General features: G+C 43.1%; 1 protein-coding gene across 6 annotated transcripts; it reads right to left on the reverse strand.

The window, feature by feature from the left end:
• Positions 1-1,860: 1,860 nt before the first annotated feature.
• On the reverse strand, positions 1,861-24,173 carry TPST1 (tyrosylprotein sulfotransferase 1). 6 transcript variants are annotated; one of them, XM_041482834.1, is made up of 7 exons: positions 23,957-24,173; positions 17,501-18,442; positions 12,552-12,750; positions 5,201-5,251; positions 4,315-4,337; positions 3,332-3,379; positions 1,861-2,389 (listed from the first exon to the last, which is right to left on the reverse strand). In XM_041482834.1, exons 2-6 carry the CDS (start codon positions 18,355-18,357, stop codon positions 3,355-3,357), a joined length of 1,155 nt encoding a protein of 384 aa, XP_041338768.1. In that variant the 5' UTR covers positions 18,358-18,442; positions 23,957-24,173; the 3' UTR covers positions 1,861-2,389; positions 3,332-3,354. The 6 variants fall into 6 exon arrangements, with proteins under 6 accessions (XP_041338768.1, XP_041338767.1, XP_041338771.1 ...); XM_041482833.1 differs by lacking the exon at positions 23,957-24,173 and adding an exon at positions 23,669-23,802; XM_041482837.1 differs by lacking the exon at positions 23,957-24,173 and adding an exon at positions 23,669-23,801 and having other exon boundaries at positions 4,283-4,337.
• Positions 24,174-25,152: the final 979 nt, after the last annotated feature.

Below are 25,152 nucleotides of genomic sequence, written 5' to 3' on the forward strand. Positions count from 1 at the left end.
CTTCTCTCAAACCACTATAAAATAAAGAAAGGGGAGGATTATTTGCACAAGCACATCTGGCATATTTATTTAACTAAAGGATGCTTCCCCTCAAAATCAGCACGAAAAAAAAGATGAAAATTGAAAAATCTGCCTTAATAATGCTGCACTCTGTTAGATCTCAGCTCTTACAGGAAATATTGAGTTCAGAGTGAAGCCAGATAGATCTGGGATGCTCCTGAGCAAAACAGGTTCTTTATGGAGACCTGATCAGACCAAAATCTCCACATTTCTGGGGGAGTGTTCACAGCCTTCTTTCCCCAAAATTTACAGATGAATTCTAGATCCTAATAAACATAGATAAGTAGCTACTGTGAAGTTCCAGACATCATTAAGAGGGTTGGCTCAGCTCAGAGAGGGATTTAATTTCTCTTCTCTACAGTTCATAATAATTTTTCCACCCCAGTCCAATGCACAGGCAGATAAATAAGAATGGAAGTGCTTCTGAAGGGCCACACCATATTAACAATTTTAATATTTGTTCTAAAACAACGTTTATTGTGACATCATTAGTTATCCAAACTCAGGACACCGGGGCTGGCACTGCCCCTCACGGAATGCCACAGCCTTCAGAGCTCGGAGCCCTCTGACAGCTCTGAGGAGCACAGGCATCACCACAGCGCCTGGATGGAGCAGCACAAACCCAGGCGGCGGGCACGCCAACAGTCAGGGAAATAACCAATCATTCATTAATAATTAATTAATAATTATCTCTTAACTCTCACCTCGCCAGGGTGACAGCCTGACCGGCACCGCCGCTCGCGAGGGGCTGCCCCGGCCGCGGTCCCTCCGCTCCCCTCACCCCTCCAGCCCCGCGGCCTCCCCGCCGCTCCCTCACCTGCCGCGGGTCGGTACCGGAGCCCCGGCCGCGGGCAAAGCCCCGCCGGGGATGGAGGGGATGAGGGAGGGCTGAGGGGAGCGGGGCCGCCTGTCCCCGCCCGCGCTCACCTGCTGCCCGCCCGCGGCTGCGCTCCGGCCCGGCCCGGGGGGAGCGGCCGCGCCCCCGCGTCACGTACGGGCCCATCCGGGTCCCGGCGGGAGGAGCCGCCCAGGCGGCACCGGCGGCGGCACCGGGGCGATCCCTCAGCGCCGAGCGGCTCCGGGGAAACGCCCGGCCGTGTTAGCGGGGTCAGTGAGCGGCCTCGGGGCCGCGCTGCCCTCAGCCGGCAGCAGGGGAGGCCCCGGGAGCGCGTGTGGGAAGGAGCGCGCAGATCGCCCTTCCTCACGGGTTTATCACCACACACAGAACGAGGGAGAAACGGAGGAAAAGCAAAACTCCGTCAGATCCACAATCCGGGGAAATACAAATGTTTTGGCACGAACGCGTCTCAAAACCAGTGGGGAAGGTGGAAACCGCCTTCACCGCCTTGAACCAGCGAGGGGAGAAGGAATTGAGCCACAACACCCATCCCAAAAATAACTTACGGAAATAATAACGTTCCACATTGCACCCTAAAGAGCGAAACTTTAGGGTACAACTCACAGCAGTAGATCCCCCCCAGCAGAGCATCTCTGAACAAAATTGCTGTTAAGGAACAAATTCAGGACGCTAAAATTACCAACTTCTACCTGCACCAAACAAATCTCACGTTACACCTCTCAGTGGGACACTCCAATTTAGTATTTCTTCATCACCCAGCTATTAAAAGCAAACAAAAAGCAATAAATTACAAACCTTAAAATAAGATCCAAAGCCAGGACATGAGATCATATCTTCCCTCACATCAATATTTTGAATTATAACTAACACATCAGTATCTTGAATTATTTAAATATTAAGTTGGAAACAAGACCATTAATTAAGAAACAAATAAACAAAAATCACATTTAAAGCATTTATTTTGAAAAATAAAATACAAAAGATCATTGAATTGTAATTGTACATGTAATTTATCAACTTTTTTTCCTTTTTAAATAAAAGATATTTAACATTTTTCACATATGAATAAAACAACTTTTGCACCAAGAATCTTTCAGGACAAGCACAGACCACTCTTGAAAGCTTTGTACATTTAAAACCAAACTGCTACAAGAAACAAAAAAAATCTGAAGATGGAGCCCTGTAATTAAAAGAGAAGAGCAATTTCAGAGACAGGCATTGCTTTTGCATTTTTTAAAACCTTAAAAAAATAGTTGTGCGAATGTAAAGCAGTTGTACATTAACATCAGTGATTTTTTTTGTTGTTTTTTAACAGGTTTACATGCGCTCACAACAGCAAAATTTGAAACAAAACCAGGATGAAAGCAAGAGGAGAGAACATTCTGAGAGCAGGCCATGAGCAGCACACCTCTGATGCCAGGGGGACAGGCCTGAGGGATCATTCCCATGGAAAAGGCAGCAGCTGATCTTCTAAGGAGAAAGAAATAAAGTTATGTTGGAGTTTTCCTGGTAATATTCAGCTTTTTATCCCGGACAGGCTTGTGGAATGACAAATAATGCAGAATTAAGGGTAGCCACTGTTGTCTCAGCAGGTGGAAAGCCACTGCCACGACAAATCCCATTCCTGCAAGGGATGGGGCTGCTTTGTCCCTCCTTTTTCATTAGACTGCTTGCAGCATGGTGCAAAAAAATATATTGATTTTCCACTTACATCCCAAACCCTTGTGACCCAGTGGGAAGTTATGCTGGGAAGTCCCAGTTTGGTTTCTCAGAAACTGGGCAGCAGCTTCAGACAGAAATATTGCAGGTTGAAATCCATTTTTCAGAGCTAAGTGGCAAAATGAGGTTGATGCTTTGGTTATTTTAAATTGGCTGTGTGAACAGATGATGGTTTATCTATTGATTTCACAGTGAAGGTCTGTAATTCATCTCTGGGAAGATTTTAGAGCCATTATTTCTACACAGAGCAGTGTTTTTGGCTATATTTAGGGTGTTTATATTTATGGCCACGTAAGGATCTATTTTGGGGATATTTGTAGGGCATATTGCTTTGGGCTATTTTTAAACTGGATTTAAATTTTGCCATCTTTTGTTGTCAGGCCAGAACATCTGATAGCAGAAAAAACCCTGGATTAACACAGGAAACCTTGCATCACTCATTCTTTAACTAGTCTGGAATTTACTCAGCTCCCTGTAATTTTGTCACTGTTTATTCAGTGACTAAAATGCAGCTTTTTGAAAACACTGGCTATGAGATGTTAAATCAAATATCACAAACCAGCTCATCTTTAGCAGCTTCCTTTAAAAAACATACCTTTATATTTATCTTACCCATGGAGTTACAGAAGTTAAACAAAAATCATCTTGAATTAAGAACAACAAATGAGCAGAACTGAAACACTCTTTTATTACCTTCTGTGCAAGAAATGTCCATTTTATCTTCTATTCCATAGGTTCAGTCTGTCAAAAAAATTAAAATTAAATGAGCTATTTTACATTAGAGGACAAAAATATCAGTACTGATGTCTGCTCTTCAAACCTTTGAGCTCTTTAGTTACATTATGTTAACACTAAAGGAGAACACTATCAGCATCAATTTGATCAGGTTTTTATGGTTTAAGGAATATTCTTTGACTCTTCCACAGTGTTTATTTTTGTCTTTTGGATGGTCTGTCTTTGCTATGGATAAATCTGCTCAGATTTTGGTAAATACTGTATTTAAACCAAGCTAATTGTATAAATTCACCTCCTGGAATTTAGCAGGAACCTCCCTATCCTATGGAGTGAAGAAGGAATTTATCAGGCAGAGTGGCCCAGGTTCTTCTGGGTACCCCAGGATAACTGAAAACCACAAACAACATAATTTAACTGATACTGTATGCAAACAAGGATTTAAAGGATTTAACCCAGGATTTATTCAAAATCAAGGATTTTTTTTGCTAGCACACCATCTACACACTGTGTGCTCAAGTCTGAAGGATCTCCCTGCATTTTCCATAAATCCCTCTCAGCAGTATTTCCCCTCCTGGTAAGGCACACCCCATTCCTGCAGCTTTCTGATAGTTAATCCTGCAATCCCAGCAGCAATCCCATGTGGAAGTGACCCCAGCAGGCTCCTGTGAGTTCAGCAGCACACATGGAGCAGACACTCAGTGACAGGGACAATGCTGGCAGCAACAGGGCTGGGATGGTTCTCCAGAGCTGAGCAAAGCAGGAGCACCGAGTGATCCAAGCAGGCAAACAGCCAGGGAAAAGCCAAGCCCACGTTAGAGATCACACAAAGGCTGCTCAGAAAGATTTGGTGGCCACAGCAGGGTTATTTTCTGAAAACATGAAACACACACTACAGCTATGCCACTTTACTGCTCCACGTTCATTTTATCTTGCCACGAGACCTCCTTTCTACTGTCTTCTTCGGCTGGAACAAAAGAAATCAGTTTTCCTTTTTAATCAAATCATTTTTATTTGAACAAATGGAGAAGTCAAAATGCTTTGTCTGTGGTAGATTCCTGGGTATTTTTAACCTGTCCCATCCCTGGCAGTGTCCAAGGCCAGGTTGGACAGGGCTTGGAGCAAGCTGGGATAGTGGAAGGTGTCCTTGCCCATGGCAGGGGGTGGAAAAAAACCTATTTTTAAGGTCCCTTCAACCCAAACCATTCTGGGAATTTACAATTCTGTGATACCCACAAGATCCTACAGTTTGAGAGCTTCACAATAAGGGCCCCATCTACATTTTTTTTTTTTTTTTTTTTTGCAGGTCCCTTAGGGAGCTGATGACAAAGAACAGCATTTGGGGGGTACCAAATTGTGAATTTTCAGTAAAACCAGAAGTTCCATAGCACACTTAGCTATTAAATCAACACCACCCCTATCCATGGCTGGGTTTGTTGACTTTGGTAACATCTCTATTTATTTTTAAAATCTCTCAGTACTTATAACTCTGCCCTCTGGACTAGACTTGCTTTAAACCAAGATAAGAAAAGACAAAGCTCCTCTACAAGCAACAAACTTTGCAGTTTGGTCCACAAAAGAGGCTCAATTTTTCTTTCCATTTCACAGCATATTCAGGCAGCTCAGGGTGACAAACACCACTCTTCACTCTGGAGTTACACATGGATTCAGGAGAGGTTTGGGATGCTGAGTTCCAGATTCCACCCCATGGATAATTAGCAAATCTCACCATCAATCAGAAAATCAAGCTCATGAAGAAGTGGTTTACAAAGGCTGTTTGATATCCTTTGCTGCTACACCCACAAAAAGGAAATTAATTCAATACTGTACCTGTGGCACTTCTTTGAGGAAGTCAGGAAGCTGAAATTCACCTTTATAGACCTGGAAAAACAAACAAAAATTTATACTACTCAAGGCCCTCATTCACTATTGTTTGGAATACTGAAGAGCTTGTTAAGGGAAAGAGAAAAAAAAGAAAATAAGTTTTGTGTTGCTAGCATCCCCTAATGCTAGAACATTAAATGTCCTGGCAACATGTTGTCTTCTCTCTAGAGGATAATTTTTAAAAGCTCTTTTCTTCTGAGAATAAACATAAATGGCAAAAAAAAGTATTCTGTTCTTTTTTTTTTTTTTCCAAAACAGAAGCATACTTGAAAAGTTTTACCATCCTGTCTACTGTAGCATAAAGACTGATCATCCCAGTGTCATGGCTGTGCTCTTGTGCAATCATTTCAAAATAAAAATTAAAAAAGGGCACAAACCTATTTGGAAAAATTCCCTAAAGCCAGGAAATGGGAATGGGGCTCCTCCAAACCTACTCAGGAAAATTCCCTGAAGCCAGGAAATGGGAATGGGCTCCTCCAGAGCCTGGCTCTGAGCTGCCCTCCCTGGTTTGCGTCACAGGAAGGAGCTGCAGGAAGCCAGGGGATGTTTATCACAATTTTCTCTGCTCTCCTGTGTGCACATGAGCAGAACACAAAGCCATGCCCAGCTTTCAATAATCTGCAGTGGCCTGGGACTGCAGCTGAGCCAGCTCTGAATTTCCTGCCCTGTTTCAGGATTAGTTTCCCATCCCAATCCATCCCTGGGATCCAAACCACCAGGCTTGACTGAGAGCAGGAATTACTGCACACCCACATTGTGGCACTCTGATATTCCATGGTTTAGATAAAATAGGAACAGCTCTCATCTGTATTCAGCCAGGGGCCACTGGCATTCCCATGGGAACATTAAGGAAAGTCACCCGGGCAGAAATTCAGTGTGTGGCTATTGGAGCCTTGCTCCATTATAAATATTTATAAATCAAGGAGAGGAGTCCTCATTTTCTGCTTTTATCCAACTATTAAAATGCAGGTTGTGTCCTGGAGAACAGGAATGGAAGTTACAAAACAACACTGTCACAGCAAAAATGTTACAGAATAACCTCAACAAGGGTCACAAGAAAAAACAGGAATTTGTGTTAGGTGGTGTTGATGTTGGAAGGAACAGACAGGAACCTTCACCTTTTCTGGGAATTCTTAAAACCAATTAATCTTGATGGTGACAGCACTTTGTGACTGACTGAGAATCAGGACCAAACCAAAATCCTCCTCCTTTCTTCTCCTGCAATTCTGACTCAGTCTAATTTTTACATTGCACATCTCAATTTGTCTCTGCTCTAAAATCTTCACCTCTGCAGGAACAGCATTTACCCCTAACAAACACCTAACAGCAGATAGCCAATATCAGCAATATTACGAAGAATAATATCACTGGAAAGCAAATGTTTTGAGGGTATTTTATATTATATTCACATGAAAATACCAGCATTTACACAGCCCAATTTGCCAAGGCAAATCCAAGCAGTAGCAGGCCCAAGATTAGGTTGAACACAAATTTTGGTTCAGAACTGACATTACCTAAGGGCTGGTTTTGTCAGGAGGAGACTGCATAAAAACTGGTTTAAAGTAGTTCCAAAAACATAAATGGTCCCTTTTGATTCAAAACTCAGGGATCAAAACAATCCAGAAATTCTAAAAACAATGACTCCATCTGCAGCCAAAGAAATTAAACAGGCTTCAGAATCCAAATTCTTTTCTGACCAATTTCTAAGTGTAGAACACATCACTCACAGTGACATTAGAGAGACAGAAGCAGGATATTGGAATTATTTCCAGTCTAAGCAAGAATTCAGTAAAACTGAGGAGAAATGGGGTTTACCATTTCTAAGGGAATTATTTTGCAAGTCCAAATGGAATTCCAGAAGAGGGGGATCTGAAGCCTGTGTCAGTTTGTTGTTCAGTGTTGGCAGTATTCAAGCTGTTCTATTAAAAAATCAAAACACATTCTTATAGCCAAACTGAATGGATATTATTCTCAAAAAGGGATCAGAAAATAAGTTTCACATCCAGTTGCCTGAGAAAACCCCTTTAAACACACAGGGAGAACTTCAGAACAGAAGTGTAACCTATAATTGTTTTTTATAGAAGATTAAAGCTTTTTTTTTCACCCACTTTCCTGTCTGCTTTGGAAAGAGTCCCATTATATTTGGTCAGTTCCAGTACACAAAAATAATGGGGTTTTTTGTGTAAAAGCCATCCTGCAACCAAGTGTGCTTGGACTTGGTAAACTTTAAAATATCCAAGCTGTAGAGTATAAGATGTTTAATTGTAAAAGGAAAAAAAAAATTAAAGAACACTGGCAAAACCAGAGCTGAGCCCCTTTCTAGACCCACTCCAGAGCACATGGAGTGCTCATCTTTCAGATTTTCCTGAACTTTTAAGGCAGCTTTAAAGGTTTAAACAATTCTTCACCTCTGCTGGCCCTGCCAAGGAAGGGCCATGTGAGATGTAAATGTTTACCCAGGAGGGACAACACAGAGAGCAGGATCTTCCACAGGCCCAGCAATGGCTGCCAAAAGGCAGCTTCCAACCACACCTCAGTTTGCATTTTGGTCGGTAATAACTCTTTATGCATTGTTAATCATATTTATGCAGAGTTAAGGGGTTTAAGGTGTTGTTTTTGTTGTAAAAATAAGATAGCAGCACCTCTGGAGAGAAACAATGCAGTTGGGAATCCACACGTTGGAAGAAACACCCACTAAAGAGAGTATTAAACAAATTTAGAGGACACTGAGAAAGTCTCTGCTGTTGTAGTCACATGGAAGATTGAATAACCCCCAAATTTTTGTTTTAAGTATCAGAGAAAACACCCACGAAGCCAAATGCCTTTATGATCAGGTTAATCAGTGAAAATGGAGATGCAGGGCCCTGAGCAGCTGGGCATCCAAACACCTCTGACAGCACAATTACCCTCATCCCTTAGGATAAATACACTTTTTACCTTTATCAGAGATTGCTCCTGCCCTTAAAACCTCAAAGAGACACTCCTGAAATCCTGGCTGTCATGGATGTTTTGACTCTGAACAGGAGATGGTTCCTCACAATGTAAACCAGGCATGAGACTGGAGTGAGTAAACTCTGTTTTTATCTCTAGGTGTTGCCATCAGCTGAACATAAAACACCTTTAGCTGAACATAAACCAGAGCTGGAGAACAGCTTTGGGCTGGCAGTAGAAGAACCACTGTATTTCACAGAATTCACAGAATCACTGGGTTGGAAGAGACCTTCAAGGTCATCGAGTCCACCCCAACACCTCAGCTCAACCCTGGCACCCAGTGCCACATCCAGGCTTTGTTAAACACACCCAGGGATGGGGATTGCACCACTTCCCCAGGCAGACCATTCCAGAACTTTATCACCCTTTCTGTAAAAGCTTTTTCCTAATATCCAACCTATTTGAACTGTATTTGAACAGTGCTGATGAAAGCCACGGCGCCTTCTCTGGAATTTTGTAACTTCCACCTCTGGATCTCTCCAGGACAGGGAGCACAACTCCATGAAGAAGTTAAAAGAACTTGCTGGAGTGTGTACTCCAAGCATACAAATTTATTTAGTGGGAAGGACGTGCCAATGAAAAGCTGATGTAATTCATGACAGATGGGAGAGGAAACCACTGTGCCAACCACAACACAACAAAGCAGCTTCTCCTGGGGGGGAGGCAGAGCTCTGCAGCTGGGAGCTGCTCTCTCCTCTTCTGCTGGGTTCTGGCAAACTGAAATTCACTTTTACAGCATCTCACAGTACTGATAAGGACATATCACACACTGTTCTAATGAGGAGTGAAGCACTTTTGTGTTTCACCCCATAGACACTGGGACACCAGCTCACACACAGCTTAATTATTTGCATTTTCTGCATAATTTCCAGATGAAAACTTCATTTACTTCAGGATGTTGATTTCCTTTCTGTTCAGGATGTAGAACTTGTTAAAACTCTAGAGGGGAACAGTAAGTAATTATGTATCCATAAGGAAGGAACCCTTGCAGTGATAAATTAACAGATCAGCAACAGAATTACAAGAAAACCACAACACATTCGAAGGCAAAATCACCTCAGAGAGGTCACAGAGAACAGCACAAGCCTGGCCAGAGCTTTCTCTCTCTGCTCTGCATTCCTTAACCGAGACAAGAGAAACTGTCAGAAAAGATAATATTGTCAGGCTTAACAGAAAACAGATCAACAAAAAGTTAATGGCTTTGTTAGTGAACACATCAGAAAAATCTGTTGAACCCGTGGCTGGCCCAGTGCAGCTCCTGTCAGGGATGTTTTATTTCCTAGCACAGCTCTGGGAGAGCAACACAAGAAGAGATGAAGCTCCCTTCATGATCTGCTCATGCCTCAAACAAAAGCAGAGATGTCAAAGCACCATCCCAGGTTGCTTCTTTTTATTTTTGTGCTGTGCTGCAGGAGCACAGAAACCCAACCTCAGCATTTTGGTGTCCTCCACAGGTAAGAGGCAAGTGAAAAATCCAAATTTAGCAGAGAGCATTGCTTCCCTTGCATTACCAACAAGGAGATAGCATTTCTAATTTAAGCACTGTCCTTTAGCTGGAGAAAAATCATCATTTTCTCTCCAGACTGAATAAGAAAAAAAATTATATTTAAGCTGTACATACAGTAGTCACCAGCAGGGGACAGAAAAGGAAAAAAGAGGAATAAAGAACAGCACTTGAGTGTTCAGAAAGCTTAGGAAAACTAATATTTTGCACCACACCAGCCATCTCTTTCCATTCTTCTCCAGTACCAGCCCTTGGTTTAGGAATTTTTACACTGCTGGATCTCACTTCCATGATTAAGAGCAGCAGCTTTAAATTGTTGAGCATTATTTTCACTGTTAAGTGCAATTTGTGGTCTTTTCCAAGAAGGGACAGATTTTGCTCAGCTTTAAAAGTCTAAACTTTATCTGTTTTCAATGAATACAATTCAAGTTCTGTGTTCATTTTAAAGTCTTGGAGACCACAAATACAAATATAAATATAAGAGAGCTGCTTCCAAACACAAAATGAGCCAATAAATGGCTACAAACAAGATCCAGATATTCTTACAATGCACTGAAAAGCAATTCTGGAAAGATTTTCTTTGGCCAGCTTCATCCATATTCAAGATACCCAGTACAAAACTCTGTGAAAGGTTATCCCAGGTGAAGAAATTTAAAGAAAGCAAGAGCAAAGGAAGTGCTCCAGTGATTTACAAATTCAGCAGCCCAAAGTACACAGGAACACACTTAACTTGCCAAGTGCCAGCTCCAAAAGGCTGGAAAAACCCATATTTATTTATTTTATCAATTTAAGTAAATGCTTTTTTTTTTTTTTTTTTTTTTCCCTCAAGGCTGCAGCAGCAAGGAATAAATTAGCACAGGTTCCTGGGGGGGGAAAGGAAACCCCCCAAGAGATGCCCCTGATGGGCCAAACTCACACACCAGAGTCTGAAACAGTCTGAAATATTTATGTTGCTCTATTTTTAAAGAAATATTCTAAGTTTTGAAGATGAACCATCTTGAACTCTCTTGCTTTTAGCATTCATTCAGAATACCTCCCTCATTTTATCTGCACAAACCACACATGCAAATGGAATTTTGGCAAAGAACAAGTGACTAGAAAAATATATACTGGGAACTATAATAAACAACAAAATTAAAATGCTGTCTGGGGCTGTAAGTAAAGCTATTAAAATAAAATCGCAGCCAAAATATTAATGAGTGTTCCATATGTCGGCAATATTTAGAACAGCTTCAGTTTTTAACAGCTGCTCTTAGCATCAGTAAACAAACAAATTATCCTTCAAAGCAAACTTGGAAAAAGCCTCAGTAAACCCTCAGCCTTTGAAATTAGGTTTTCATTTCTTTACAGTTGCTCCTGCCTGAATTCCTCTCTTGTATTTTGAAATCAAATCCATTTCAAGAAGAGACAGAAATCCAGACAATTTTTACAGCTTGGCCTGAGCTTGCCCCTCACAGATGGAGGCCTCAGAAAGGTCAGCAGGCTGTAAAAACTTCTGTCAATTTTATCAGTGAGACACAACCAATAAAATTTGCAATTTCTAGTACTGAACACTTATTTTAACTGCAGACAACTGTTTTGTTTGTGAGCCTTTTAAAACAGGGAACTTTTAAATTGTAATCAAAAAGGGTGGGCTACTTTTTCCATGCTGAGCTATCAGCTATTAATTAAAAAAAAATCAACCTGCCAGCCTTTAATACACTGATTATTGATTAATGATATTTTTTCTAAAAAGAAATAATGCAAGAGCATTTAGGGACTTCACAAACCCCAATTCCTTTTTCCTTCCCATCAGTATTCCAAGCAGTTTATTCAGGATCAGAAGGCTGGTGGAAGACAGTGCTTTCAAATTGTTTAATTCAATTTTTTTCCCTGATTACTCTGCTGCAGCAGAAAAAGTCACCTTCTTTTAATAAACTAAGTTCAAAAAGAACAGAAGCAGAGTTATTAATTCTATTTCCAACAATGGTAATGAGTTTTTCAACGGATACCTCCAGGGATAAACAGCTCTAATAGCCCAACTACTCAAATTCCAACAACATTAAATTCAGACTCAAATCCTTAAGTTTAGGTTAATCAGCACCAGACCTTGCTCCATCTTTGGGCTGTTCTACAAAGAATTGGAAAATCAGACATTTTGATCATTGTGGGCTGTTTTCTATGGGTCATTTTTCAAACCCTACTGAATATTTGGGGTGTAATTTTGTGACAGAGCTTCTGCCAAGCCTCATCTATAAAAAGCTGAGCTCATTCATCAAGTTTGAAATCCAGACAAGAAAGCTTTTCTCACTGTTAATTATGACTCAGTCTAATTTTTATATTACACATCTTGGTTTGTGTCTGCTCTAAAAACTTCACCTTTGCAGGAACAGCATTTACCCCAGTAAACATCTAACAGCAGATAGCCAATATCAGCAATATTACGAAGAATAATGCCACTGGAAAGCAAATGTTTTGAGGATATTTTATATTATATTCACATGAACATACCAGCATTTACACAGCCCAGTTTGCCAAGGCAAGTCCAAGCAGTGGCAGGCCCAAGATTAGGTTGAACACAGATTTTGGTTCAGAACTGACATTACCAGTTCCCCAACGCTCTGGGCAGCTCTCAGGAGGTTCAGCTCCACACACCAAGGAGCACAACTCAAAAGCCCAAAGAATCCCTTCATCTTCCCCCAAATAAAACACACTGAAGCAGCAAAAAGTGTCAGAAACAGACTTCAAACCCAGACAAACACAAGGCTCCTGCTCTAGAGCTCAAATCCATTTAGTCAGTAATTAAACCCACAAAAGCCTTACCCTCCTGGTGTTTTCCACCACTTTCTGGTCTGGCTTCCCATAGTTGGGGGGGTTGGCATAGGGGTCATAGCCCAGCTTGGCCAGCATGGGGGCAATCACTGGCATGTCCTGCAGGACATCAGCTGGGATCTTCCCTACCCACTTGGACAGGGCTTCCACATTCACTGGCTTGATCACTTGGTCAGTGGATCTTTCAACCCTGGGGAAGGAGAAAAAATAATTATATTTTCCATTATTAATTAATTACTTTTAATTTTCCATTATTCTATTTCCAACCAATTATTCTTCAATAGCATTAAGACCTTTAGCTTGTTTTGTTTGGTTTTTTTTGGTTTTTCCTCCCATTTTTCTTCTTTCCCTCTCAAAATTTCATGTTTTCTACAGAGCTGATAGGAAGTGAAGTTTTAATGAGAATAATTTGCACAATATTTGCAGATGCTGTCAGGTTTAGGCTCTCACGCTGTGCTGAAATAAATTCTTTATTCCATAAAAGCAGCAGAGAAAGCCCAGGAACTGTTAAGTGAAAAGTAAACCCACATCTACATATAAATCTGTTTTCCCACTGGTACATTCCCACATTTGCTGTTTAATTGTCTAGGATGTATTAAAAGTTGTATTCTAAACTCCAATCCATGTGTTAGTTCTTCTCACAACTATTCTGTGGTTCATTTTTTTAAAAACTTGTTTAATAAAAAAGAGACCTGAGATGACAGAAAGCCACAAACTACAGAAATATTTTCCATAACCATTCCTTTGATTGTTTGGTCTTTACACAGATCTTAATGGCAAGTGCACAATTAATGTCATGTTTAGAAAATCATTGATTTCTTTTGTTCATTTCAGCAACAGTCTTAATGTAATTTTCATTTTTGCTCTACTTTTGTGGTGTGTTTTTATTTTTCCAAGGAAGAAAACTGGCACTGCTTCGTTCTGTCTTTATGACTGTAAGACACACAACTTCTTTACTGTGCTTACTCCTGGAAAAGAACTCAGGCTGAATAATTGAAAACTCCCTGAGTTTTTACTCTAAATAATTTAAAACTTGTTTTTCCTGACCTCAGAAAGAGTTTGGATGTTGGATATATAAAAGGAATGTTTCTGTCTGCCTCACAGCTGATGCTGAGCACACACCAGAGTTCACCTTGTTCCTCTTTTTCACTCCTCAGCAGAGCTAAAATCCTCCCAGGCCAGAGGAAGGAAATCACTCATCCAATGCTGAAGGTCAGTAAGGTGAAATAATTTAAATACAATCAACAAAGAACAAACCAGACAGGGAAATGCTCATAAGGAAACTGCCTTGGCAAGCAGGGCCTTCAGATTGGTGTTTTATGGAAGCTGAAGAGGAGCTGACAAACAAAAAAACCTCTAAAAAACACCCAGAAATTTCAGCTGTATCTTCTTCAACCATGAGCAGAGACTCAAACCAAAGGCAGGATCTCAGAAGGGGATTTTGGGACCAGGAGTTGTGACTAAATTTCAACATTCTCAGGGCTGTTGGACTGAGCTCTTGAGTCTGGATGGAAAATTAAAAAGTTTAGGCAATGTTTTTTGTGATCTTTCTAATTAGAAGATGAGCATCTGACTCCACCTTAGCAAGAAAAGAGCTGCTAAAAATTGAAATTCAGAAATTCAGAGCACCACAACAGGAGCCCAGAGGTGGATTGGGACACTCAGGAAAAAATTATCACAAGGTGTTTGAAAAAAGTAACATTCATGGTCCTTAGAGCAAGCCAAGCCTAAAACCTCCTCACCAAAACTGCAAATTGATTTGAGTATTTAAAATCAGGGTGATACTGGGAGAACCAGCAAATGAGCCTGGCTAAGAACTTGCTGGACCCCCCAAAAATGGGTGTTACAGATCAATTTGAGCCTAAATTTGTCACAGATGGATTCCCCACTCTGATATCAAATTTTAAATGTGTGTTTTGTCCCTCTGTCATTTTAATCTTTACTAACAATGCCCTCAGCATGAAACATTTCCTGGAGATTGATAACAGGGACTACATTTAGCTGCTCCCAAGGACTGATAAAAAATCCACTGCTCCACATTTGGTCTGGTTAAATGTGCTTTCAGTTAAGGTGGGAAGGAAAATAAAACAATTTGTGGGAAAGATTCCTCAGATAAAGAAATTATGAGGAACATGAAAGAAGACAGACTGGGGGCAGGAAGAAAGAAAAATGTAAAAATTCAAACAGAAAAGCAAGGGAACACCGATTCTTGGGAAAATTGATTATATGGCAGTGATTCCAGCTCTAGGAAGAGTTTCAGCTTTGGGAAGCACACAGGACTAACTCCAAATAATTCTGCATCTGTACCAGAATCAAACGAGAGCTATGTACTAAATATAGCAAATTCTGAAGTAATTCAGCCTAGACAGCTATTTCCATAAAAAACCTAATAAAAATTGCTCTAGGGTGGTTGACATTTCTTTACATCAGTGGTCAGCACAGCTGCTTTCATTTAGGCAAATGCCAGAGCTCAATTAACAATCCTGGTTAGAGCATGGAGTCCATAATGAATTCCTTCAACAGCCACGTTGGCAGGGACTTCAAACCACAGAAAATTCCCACTCCTACAAATCCTGCACTGCACATCCCTACAGCCCTTGCAGTGTTCCTGGATAAAAATCAAAATAAGGGGTGAGAAATAAATTCTGAATGTTTATTAGCAGGTAATAGCGTGGTTACAAAGATATTTTAGTGACACTGATCTCGTTGTCAAAATGTTTTTAAATATCTCAAGATGACAAAAAACTTGTCAGATTTCTTTTCAAAAAATAATTGCAACAATTGAAACATCTCCAGGCATCCTAGGCTGGACTTGAGGCAGCAGCATGAATCTGAAGTGGATGCTGAGCCTGCCTCTAAGACCTGGAGGTCCTTCAGGTGAGTGAGAGATGATTAAAGCAGGGGGCTCTGCTTGTTTCCAGAAGTTTTTACACAATATCCCAGCAGGTTTTCACTGGAACAGGGCATCAAACCGGGAAATCTCAAGCTCTCCCTGCACAATTTCAACTGGAATCCCAAACACACAACACAGGCATTTAAGGTTTTGATATTCACTGGGTTTTCTGCAGCCCCTGAAAGCCTTGTCACTGAAATCATTATCAAATCCTGCAACTGAAAACCAAATTTCATCACCTACTGCAAGGGCATTGGATTAGACAAACCCACCCCAGACATAACACCCATTTCTCAGCCTTTCTCCACCACTGCCAGAGCCTCCTGAAATCAGAAACTGCTTCCCCAGATCATCTCCTGAGAGATAATAAAGGCATGAAGAACCCTGGGACCAGACTGAATTGAGGGTCACAAGAATATGTCCACACTCTTTTGTCTTAAATGTGAAGGTTTTACTACAAAAATAAACACATTCGAGTGCTCAAGCCATTTTCTTAATCTCTAGAAACAAATATTCTCAACTCCTCACACCCCATTCCAGCAGATTTAATAAGAAATATTAGTAATAATTCAGTAAGGTGGTTGAGTTTGACAGTATAAAGGTCCATCAAGTTTTAAAAACACCAATCTGGAAGCTGTAAGGCAGTAATATTTTACTAGAAATGGGATTATACTGTTATATTTTACAAGACATTTAAAGCTTGGTAACCATAAAAAAAAAAAGTTACCTCCACTCAGGTGCTGCTGAAGCAGCAACAAACCCCAGGAATTAGGGAGAAGTTCCCATGTGGATCAGGTTCCAGGGAGGCATCACAGTGCCCTGCTTCAGGTTAACATTTCCACATTTTCAATCTGCTACTGAACAACACTGCCAAAAAAAAGGGATGAGATCCCTTCCTGATAACCTGGGAACAGTGGAGGCTGTTCCTTCAGTGGGAACGGTGATGTGAAACCTCCACAGTGCAAATATCTAATTGTTACCTGACTTTAAAGCTCTCTTTGTAATCACTGATAATAATTTTATATTTGTTTTAAATCAAATACCCTTGGAATATATTAGAAAATCCACAGCTGTGTTCCTAGGCATTAAATGAAGGAAATCTCCCCGTTTTTATTTCTCAAAACCAGAGTTTAAATAAATGGAATTACTCTGTATCAGTCTGTGTGTGCTTGCTGTGCAAGGTGCCTCTCACTCAGAAGCACTTGGCCAGTGCTGAATATTCCAAATCCAGGAGCTGAGTAATTTAACTGGGCAGCCTTTGCTGCTGGAATGGGGCTTCTTATTCAGGATTTTAAAAATTAATCTGGAGGATTCAAAAAGAGGAGGAGTGTCAAAAATTGACATTTTTCACTCTCAATGTAAAGATGAAACAGCTTCTGTATTTCAGTTGTTCAGCTGTGAACAGTGGCAAAGAAACCAGAGTAGTTTAACCAGAGAATAAATCAGATTATCTTTTAACAACACCCATCTAGTTTTCCCAAGCAGAGCTGAATTTTGGATTCTGAAAGCAGCTGAATCAGGTGCACAGATGGCCCAACAGAATAGTGAAAGATCTGCTTACAACAAGGTTACTTTTCATCAAAATGCTTGTCATTTTGGGAGCACATGCCAGGAGAAAAGCTGCCAGCTCTGCTTTCTATTCTCTTGGAGCAGTTTCTCCAGTTTCCTGGAAGAGGATGATCTTGGCAACTCAGCTCCAAGGCCATTCTTGCACTGACAACAATATTGTTGCTGAAATCAAATGGGTGATGTGGCTAGGATGGGTGACACCAGTCTAGATAAAACAGCTCAGGTTTATTTAGGGGCACAGAGAAAAGCAAAGCTGCTATCAGATATTCAAATTCAATTTGGCCTTGACTGTTAAGTTTGTTCACATTACACACATAACCAACCTGAGATTGCAGACTGTTCATTAGCACTGACTTATTTTCAAGATGCACCATAAATCAGCTGCCCAAGGGAGAAACTGAAACCAAGCTGTGATTTTTATATACAAAATGCACTACTTCATAACAGCACAAGGTGAAGGACGAAGGCTCATACTCACTTGGAAAGAGAAACCCCCCCTGCTTTTCCAATCATCTCCTCATGGTGCAGCACTGCCTGGTTCCAGGGGATGTGCAGGAACTTGAGGAGAGTCCTCATCCACCTCTCAGGGTGCAGCACCAGCTGTTCATAGTGCACCAGCATGCACCTCTGGAAGCCCACCTCCATGCACTGGTTGTACATGGTCTCTATGGCCCGGTTCCACTTGGTCAGGCAGTCCCTGTAGCTGTTCAGGTCAAAGCCAGCTATTGTGACCTTCCTGGAGATCATGGAGTGCACAGAGGCACGGCCATCCCGCACCATCAGCAGGAATTTGGCATTGGGGAAAATCCTGGCCAGGTAAGTTAAGGATTTTAAAGCGAAGGGATCCTTGTTACACAAATAGGGAGCGGGCTCGCCGTGCTTGACGATGATCTCCAGCAGGAACGCCTGCATGGCCGAATCCAGCACCTCATCCGTGACCCCGGCCTCGTCCAGGCGGATTTTCTCCTTGCTGGACCTGGCCCACATCTGCTTGACGGCCAGGATCCTGGGGATCACCCTGGTCTCCTCCCCGCAGCGGATGTCGGGGTGCGCGTCCAGCATGGCGCGCATCAGCGTGGTGCCGCTGCGGGGCACGCCCCCGATGAAGATCAGGGGCATGTCCTTGCTGTAGGGCAGGCTCCGGTTGGCACTGCCACCGCCGGTGCCAGCGGGGGCCGTGCCCAGCGTGGCCCTGGCGCTGTCCCCCCGCGGGGGCTGCCCGCGCTGCTCCATGCGGTGGTGGCACTCCATGGCGTGCTGGCCCAGGTAGAACACGGTCACCGAGCTGATCACCAGGCACGCCAGCAGCAGGTTCTGCTTCAGCTTCCCCACCATCTTGGGAAGGATCAAAACACCTCCTACTCCGAATTATCCTCTAGTTCACGTGCCATGGGGATCCCAATCCCAAATAAATTAAGGTCTGGCAAGCGGAGAAAAAATAAAAAAAAAAATTAGAATTTTTTTTACAATACTTTTTGTAATACTTTTACTTTACAATTAGAAATTTTTTTACAAAATTAGAAATTTTTTTACAATACTTCACAATTTTTTTACAATGCTTTTCCTAGAGGTGAGACAAGAAATTACTCTTGGATTTACTCAAGGAATTACTTTTTTTAGAGGTGAGACAAGAAATTACTCTTGGAATTACTCAAGGAATTACTTTTCCAAGAGATGAGACAAGATTCAGTGTGAAACCCCAAAATACCCATAATACTCATTTCTTTTTCAGAAAGAAATTTCTGAATTTCAGAAGTTTCTAATTTCTTCTTCTCACTTATTTTTCAGTTCAGCTTCATAAAACTGCATTATTCAAAAGCAATTTTCATTTCTACAGATGAGAAGAAAAGAATTAGATGATTTCTAGACATGCATAAGAGTCTGAACAAAACTTTTAGATAGAAAATAGTTTCAAAATCTGTCTGTTGAATTCCATTTCCAAGAAGGACTAAGAACATGCCATGTTTTATAGGAAATATCAGAGATGATATCAAACACTGGCTTAGACAAATCTATATTCTGCTGCTGGATGACTCCACCTGTATTTTTATTTTCCCCATTTCTAACAGTTAATGTAGAGACAATCATTTACCTGTGTTCTGCAGTTCACCTGCTTTGGGTTTTCAGATCAGGTGGGCTGAAAACTGACTCTTCTTCCCAAAATTCCAATGAAATTAGTACTCTACTGGAATTTTAAGGAAGATCTGGCTGTCCAGGGCTGAAATAGTTCACTGAGCACTCAGAATCACAGATGCTTTTAATTGGGAGGAGCTCCAAGCACGGAGGTAGTGCCAACATTTTAAATGATTGGCTTCCTGCAGGCTTTTCCATCTCTGTCAGCACTGCAGGACACATCCCTGAGCGCACAGGATCCTTCTGCCTGCTCCTCTCCAAAGCATTATCCACTTCACCTTTTCCTCCTAAAATCCAGCTGTTAACTCAGAAATGGCTGATTTGAGGAGGCTCTCCAGCCCTGGGCCTGTTTTATGGGAAGGTGCAGGCAGAGGACAGAATTCCCACTCAGCAGTGGGGAAAAGCAGGGAATTCCTGCTGGGTTCTTCTCTGCCAGGGCATCCAGCAGAGGGTTTTGCCCTTCCCATTAACAAAGCTTATTCTAATCAACAGCTGTCACAATACTCCACTCAAAGTTCAGCTTTTAGTCTCTGTTACCAAAATTAAACTCAAATATAGCTCAAAGATTAATTCCCTTCTTTTCCTGTGAAGTGGCCAACACTCTCTGGCCAGAACACCACTCACAGGAACAATTCATCCTCTGTGACAAGTTTCATTCTACTCACATACTTCTCTTTGCTTTAACTGGACGTTAAATATCTGAACATTTAAAAAAAACACCCTCAAATTCCCAGAAATTTAAGTGGAGGTCATCTGAACAGTGCTCAAAAAGTAAGGAAAATAAATAATGCAGTTCATATTTCCATAGCACCAAAAATAAGAGTTTCTCTTCTGAAAGATGAGCATGTAGACCTAACTTAGATATTAGGAAAGGGGAAATTGTTCTGCTTAAAACTAACAAATAATACAGAATCTTTTAAAATTCTTTAGATGCAGCACCCACTGGAGAGAAGAGTTAACACAGAAGAAACAGCATTTTAGCACAGAGCACACAAGCCCTACAAATATTTACACTTCCTCCAATCCCTACCATTACTCAGTTTGAGTAAATGCCACAAAACTAATTTCCTCAGGAAGGAAAAAAAAAAATCTTCCACAGAAACCTTCACCTTCCAAACTAAAACCTACTCCTTGAAGATACACCAACATTCCCCAAATGCAGAAGTTAGGTAGGTGATCACTGGAGAAAAGCATATCAAGGTCAAATTTAAGATTTATATTAGAATATCAGTTCAACCAAAATAAAATAAACCCAGCTTTAACAACAAAGCTGAAGAACTCTCAGTATTGGAGGAAAGCTGGTGATTGAAGGCTGAAATCTTTAATTTAATTTTTAAGCAAGTGATGATTCCCTCTGGGCACAATTCCAGCTGTGAATTCCATTAGTGCTGCAGACTGTGAGGAGGTTTCCTAAATTTCTGTGAGGATTGACTCACCTACACCACCAAAATCCCAGCCATGTGGCAAAACCCCCACATCAATCACCCACACTTTCATTCGATGCAGTTCAAACTCTGGGAAGTTCAAAGTTGCCAAAGGCTGCAAGACCATAAAGAATCAGCAGGATTTAAGTGTCCTTCAACCTCCTGCCCTGGTTTTTTACCTGGAAGCAACACCTGGAGCATGCACTGCCATAAAGACCAGGGCTCTGTGTGTCAGCAAAGCCAGAGAGGAGCAGTCAGGAACAGCTCCTCTCAAAAAAATCATTTATTCTCCAAGCCAGCAAACTCCCCTCTGTGCCTGAAGTTGCAAGGAAAGCTCTTTGGGATAAGGATGACATATGAAAGTTGCTGCCCTTCTGCAAACAAACCCCACCTTCCCTCCTCCCCATGAGTAAGTGTTCTGGAGCACATCTGTCAGCCTCAAGGGTTATAAAAGTTATTATTGCTCTGCTGTTAACAGGAATTAAATTGACAGCGTTTCAAAATCACAGCAGGGCAATCAGCAAGCCCTCTGAGCTTTGAAATGTTGTGGGGTTTTTATCTGAGAAGGGCAAAGTGCCACTCACCTTACAAGCACAGACAGATTTTATTTAAAAAAAAAATCCCAACACAAACCCCACAATCACCCAAACAAACACAGCCCCCTCACACAAAACAGGAGCTGAGGAAGTTGTAGAAGACTACAATGGCAGAGAGGCCTTTGGCAGCAAGTTTCAAGTGCCAGGACTTTGAAAATAGAATTCCCAGAAAAAAAGAATGAGGATCTACAAGTTTCATCGCAAGACAGTGCAGCCAAGCAGAATTGTGTCTGTAAGTGAATTTTCTGCCCAGAAGAGTCAGGCCCATGAGTCAGCCTCAGATGATGTTAGCACAGCAGAACTGACTGCACTGCTTTGTTTCCTCCTCCTGCACACAATTCATCCTCCTGCCCTCCCCTCCACGCAGCAGGTCAAGACCTTTTTCCTCAAGTTCATCCAAAAAAATGTTGAAAATTTTTAGCTTAGTCAAGAAGCAAGTCATCCATTTGTATTTCATGCTAGTTTGGGGTTTGTTGGTGTTTCAAACATTCCCTGCAGAGGAATAAAAGCTGCTCCATCCCCAAGCTGTAAGGAGGAATCCTCTGGAGCTCCAGAGCTCAGCCTTTTTGTGGAGGATGGACAGGGAGCACCTCCCTTCTCCTGTTCAAGCAGAGCTTTTCCAGGGCTAAACTGAGAGGGCAGTGGCATCATCCCTCCCAAAATAAAACACAACCCCAGATATATATATAGCACTTCTCAGTGATTAACTTGTCCTCTGCTTCCACGGCCTGAACTCCTGGCTCCAGATTCTGACCATCAGATCTCCTTCTAGGAAAAGCACAGCTTAGATTTTATGGGATTGTTTTTTTTTAATGGGATTTGGTCCTGATTTGGTTCCTGATTTGTTCCAAGTGCAGTGAGCAACTTCCCCTTACAGTTCCCACTGCAGGACCTACAGAAATGCTTTCACACATTTTATTCCCTTGAACTTAGGCTTTTCTGATGGGTTGGTTGAAATGTAAAGCTCTGAAAAATGTAAAGGGCCAGAGTTTGAGCTCAACTCTTCTGGAGAACTCTGCTGGGAGGAAAGGTCACACTCAGCTCTGTGCCAGCAGGGCATGAGGCTCCACAGGCATCCTCACAACAAAAAGCCAATAAAAAAAGGAGCTTTTTGTGCCAGAAAGTGGGAGCAAGAGAGAAGTAGGGGAAGAGCTCACACCATTGGAAAGTTGTCTTTCCCCTCATGCCTTCCTACCATGCTCCTAGGATTTTCAGGAGAGCTGCTCAGCCCCTGATTCTCTGGGGCTATGCCAACACCCCCTCCTCTCCCAAGGCTTTATGGAGCAGGCTCCAAAATACACCCTACAGAAAGAGAAGATTCTGATGCACAGCCTGACTACTACACACAAAACTATAAAGGAAATTTCATTTTACAGTGGCTAAATTGAATGGAAAAATATCCCAAAATGCTGTTATCCATCATCACTCTATTGGAGAAGGAGAAATGAAAATGCTGTTAGGACTTAAAAAAGTAAATGTTAACTCTATCAGTTTCTTCCCTGCCTCTTCCTGCATCTTTCACGTTTTCTCTCTTAAAATAAATATTGGAAAGGCAGTAGACACTGGGAATTCTCAAGAATCACCCTCAAAACAATGCACATTTAGAAAGTGAAGAGTTATTTCTTAGAGGAACATCTACCCTAAGCTCTTTCAGCATCCCTAAATGAAAGTTTCCATGTCACAGAATACAACACACAACTATGTAATATTTTCACTATTTCTATAACAACCACATTATACAGAGTAAAAACTCCACATGCTCATACTTATGATTTTCAGTTTTGTTACCCAAGCACTCAAAATTCAACACTTTTAGGCTTTTCAACATTTAAGGCCTCTAAAATGACTTTTAAAATCACATAATTAAGAAATTCTCCTTCAAATGAAAGGAAATATCTTTCTCTATTCTGCTCTACTTACATATATACTTAATATATACAGCAAATTATCAGGATTTGCATAGAAAATGGTCAAAAAAGAGTTACCAATGTACTCCTGGTTATGGAAAAACAAACAGTATTTGTTAATTTCTACAGTTCTGCTGGAGAACAATTCAACAGAAGGAATTTTACCAGCGACACACAGAGGCTTCAAGCTCTCTAAAGTTACACATAAAAGAAGAAAAAAGGGGAAAAGAGAGGAAAAATGTCACACTGAGAGCAGATGAGCTCCTGCTCTGTGCATTTCTCTGGGCGCTCCTCAGAGGGATTTCAGCGCTCCGTCCTACACCGCGGTACTGCGGAGAATCAAACTCCTCCGTAACAGCAAAACCACCCAGATCCACAAAAATTCGCACGGCACAGTGACAAAAACAAATGGAAATCCCAACGGCGGCAGCGAACCCACTTCCAGCTAAGCGACAGATTCAATCTCCTGCTATAAAACTATCAAACTGTGAACTATCAAACTGATGGGGCTTGAAACAAGCCGGGGAAGGGAAGGGAAGGGAAGGGCAGGGAAGGTGTCCTAGAGCCCAGCCAAGCCGTTCCATACCTGCCCGCAGGCACAAACCCAGCGCTGCAGCAGCGGCCCCGCTGCCCCCCTGCCCCCGCGCTGGCACTCCGGGCCCTCCCGGCACCGAACAAAGGCACCGGGAGCCCCAGCCGCGACTTGTCCCGCCCGCAGGGAAACTTTGGGAACGATCCGGCCGGGCTGGGCCGCGGGGAGCAGCGCGCCCGGCCCTGGGCGCATCGGGGGGGGCAGGGCGGAGCGCGGCGGGCCCGGGCGGCAGCGGCGGGCACGGAACCGCCCCGGGCTCGCCTCAGGTGCGCGGCCCCTCACCTGCGCTGCTGCTGCTGCTGCCGCCGCCCCCGCGCCCGGCTGGAGCCGCGCAGCAGCGGCACGACCGCCCCTCCGCCGCCGCGGCTCCGCTCGGGCACCATCGCAGTGGGCAGGGAGCGGGATCGAGAGCGGCTGCGGGAGCGGGATGAGGAACGGGAGCGGCCGCGTCGCCACCGCCTCTCCTCAGCCGCGCGGCTGCGGCTGCCATGGAAATCACAACCACGCCCTGATTGGTCGCGAGCCTCGATGTGTCGCGGGCCGTTATTGGGTCGTCGACGATGATTGACAGCGAGAGGAGGCGGGGCCTCGGTGCTGACCCCGCCCCTCCGCACATCTGGCGCACACAGCTGGCCGCGGGCGGGGCGCGCGCGCACATCTGGGCGGCGGCGCCGCGCGAGCGTCTGGAGCGGGGACCCCACGAGCGGCAGCGTCTGGCCAGATGTGCCAGGCAGATGTTGGCGGCCGGGAGCCCGGCCTAGCTCACACGCCCGCTTTGCTCACCGAAAATTATTCTTGAATTACGAACACAGACAAAACTCTGCCCGAATTCTGCCCCCGGGCTTGGCTTTAGAGGTGCGACCTCCCAAACCAGCCCAGCTGATGCGGGCGAGCGCTGAAGAGCAGCGCTGCAGCTGTCCCGTAAATCGAGAGAAACGGCGAACTTGGAGAGGCGCTGAGGCGGCGCTGACAGCCCGGCCGGGCTCGGCTGTCCCCTGGGGTCACACACCTGCTCTGCAGCACAGGGAAGCGCCAGCCACGTGCCCACCACGTGTGCAACTGGGAAAACATCTGGAACAGAGTCAGGCTGGAGCAGGAGCCGGAGCCTGAGCCAGCTGCTGGCACAAACCCCAGCTCTGACCCACAGCTGGGTGAAGCGGCCAGGAGAGGAGTGAGGGTGCTCTCAGCCCCTGGAGGTGCAGCTTTATAAGGAAATTCACATCTCTAGATGAACTCACCTCTCAAAAAAGCGTGGCCTGAGGCCATCCTGACCCCTTCATTCCCAGGGCTCCGTGTGGAAAGCCAGGTTCAGCTACTCAGCAGCAGAAAAACACGTTGAGTTGGACTTGCTGAGGGTAACACAGCGACATGCAAAAGCTAAATCCAACTGAAAACACATTTCGTCTCCAGAAACAGAAGCCCAGATGCAGACAAACAGCTTGCAGAGATGTCAGTGCTGCTGCAGGGTCACAGCAAAG

This window comes from Pyrgilauda ruficollis, unplaced genomic scaffold, assembly GCF_017590135.1.
Source record: "Pyrgilauda ruficollis isolate IOZ18807 unplaced genomic scaffold, ASM1759013v1 scaffold59, whole genome shotgun sequence".
NCBI lineage: Eukaryota > Metazoa > Chordata > Aves > Passeriformes > Passeridae > Pyrgilauda > Pyrgilauda ruficollis.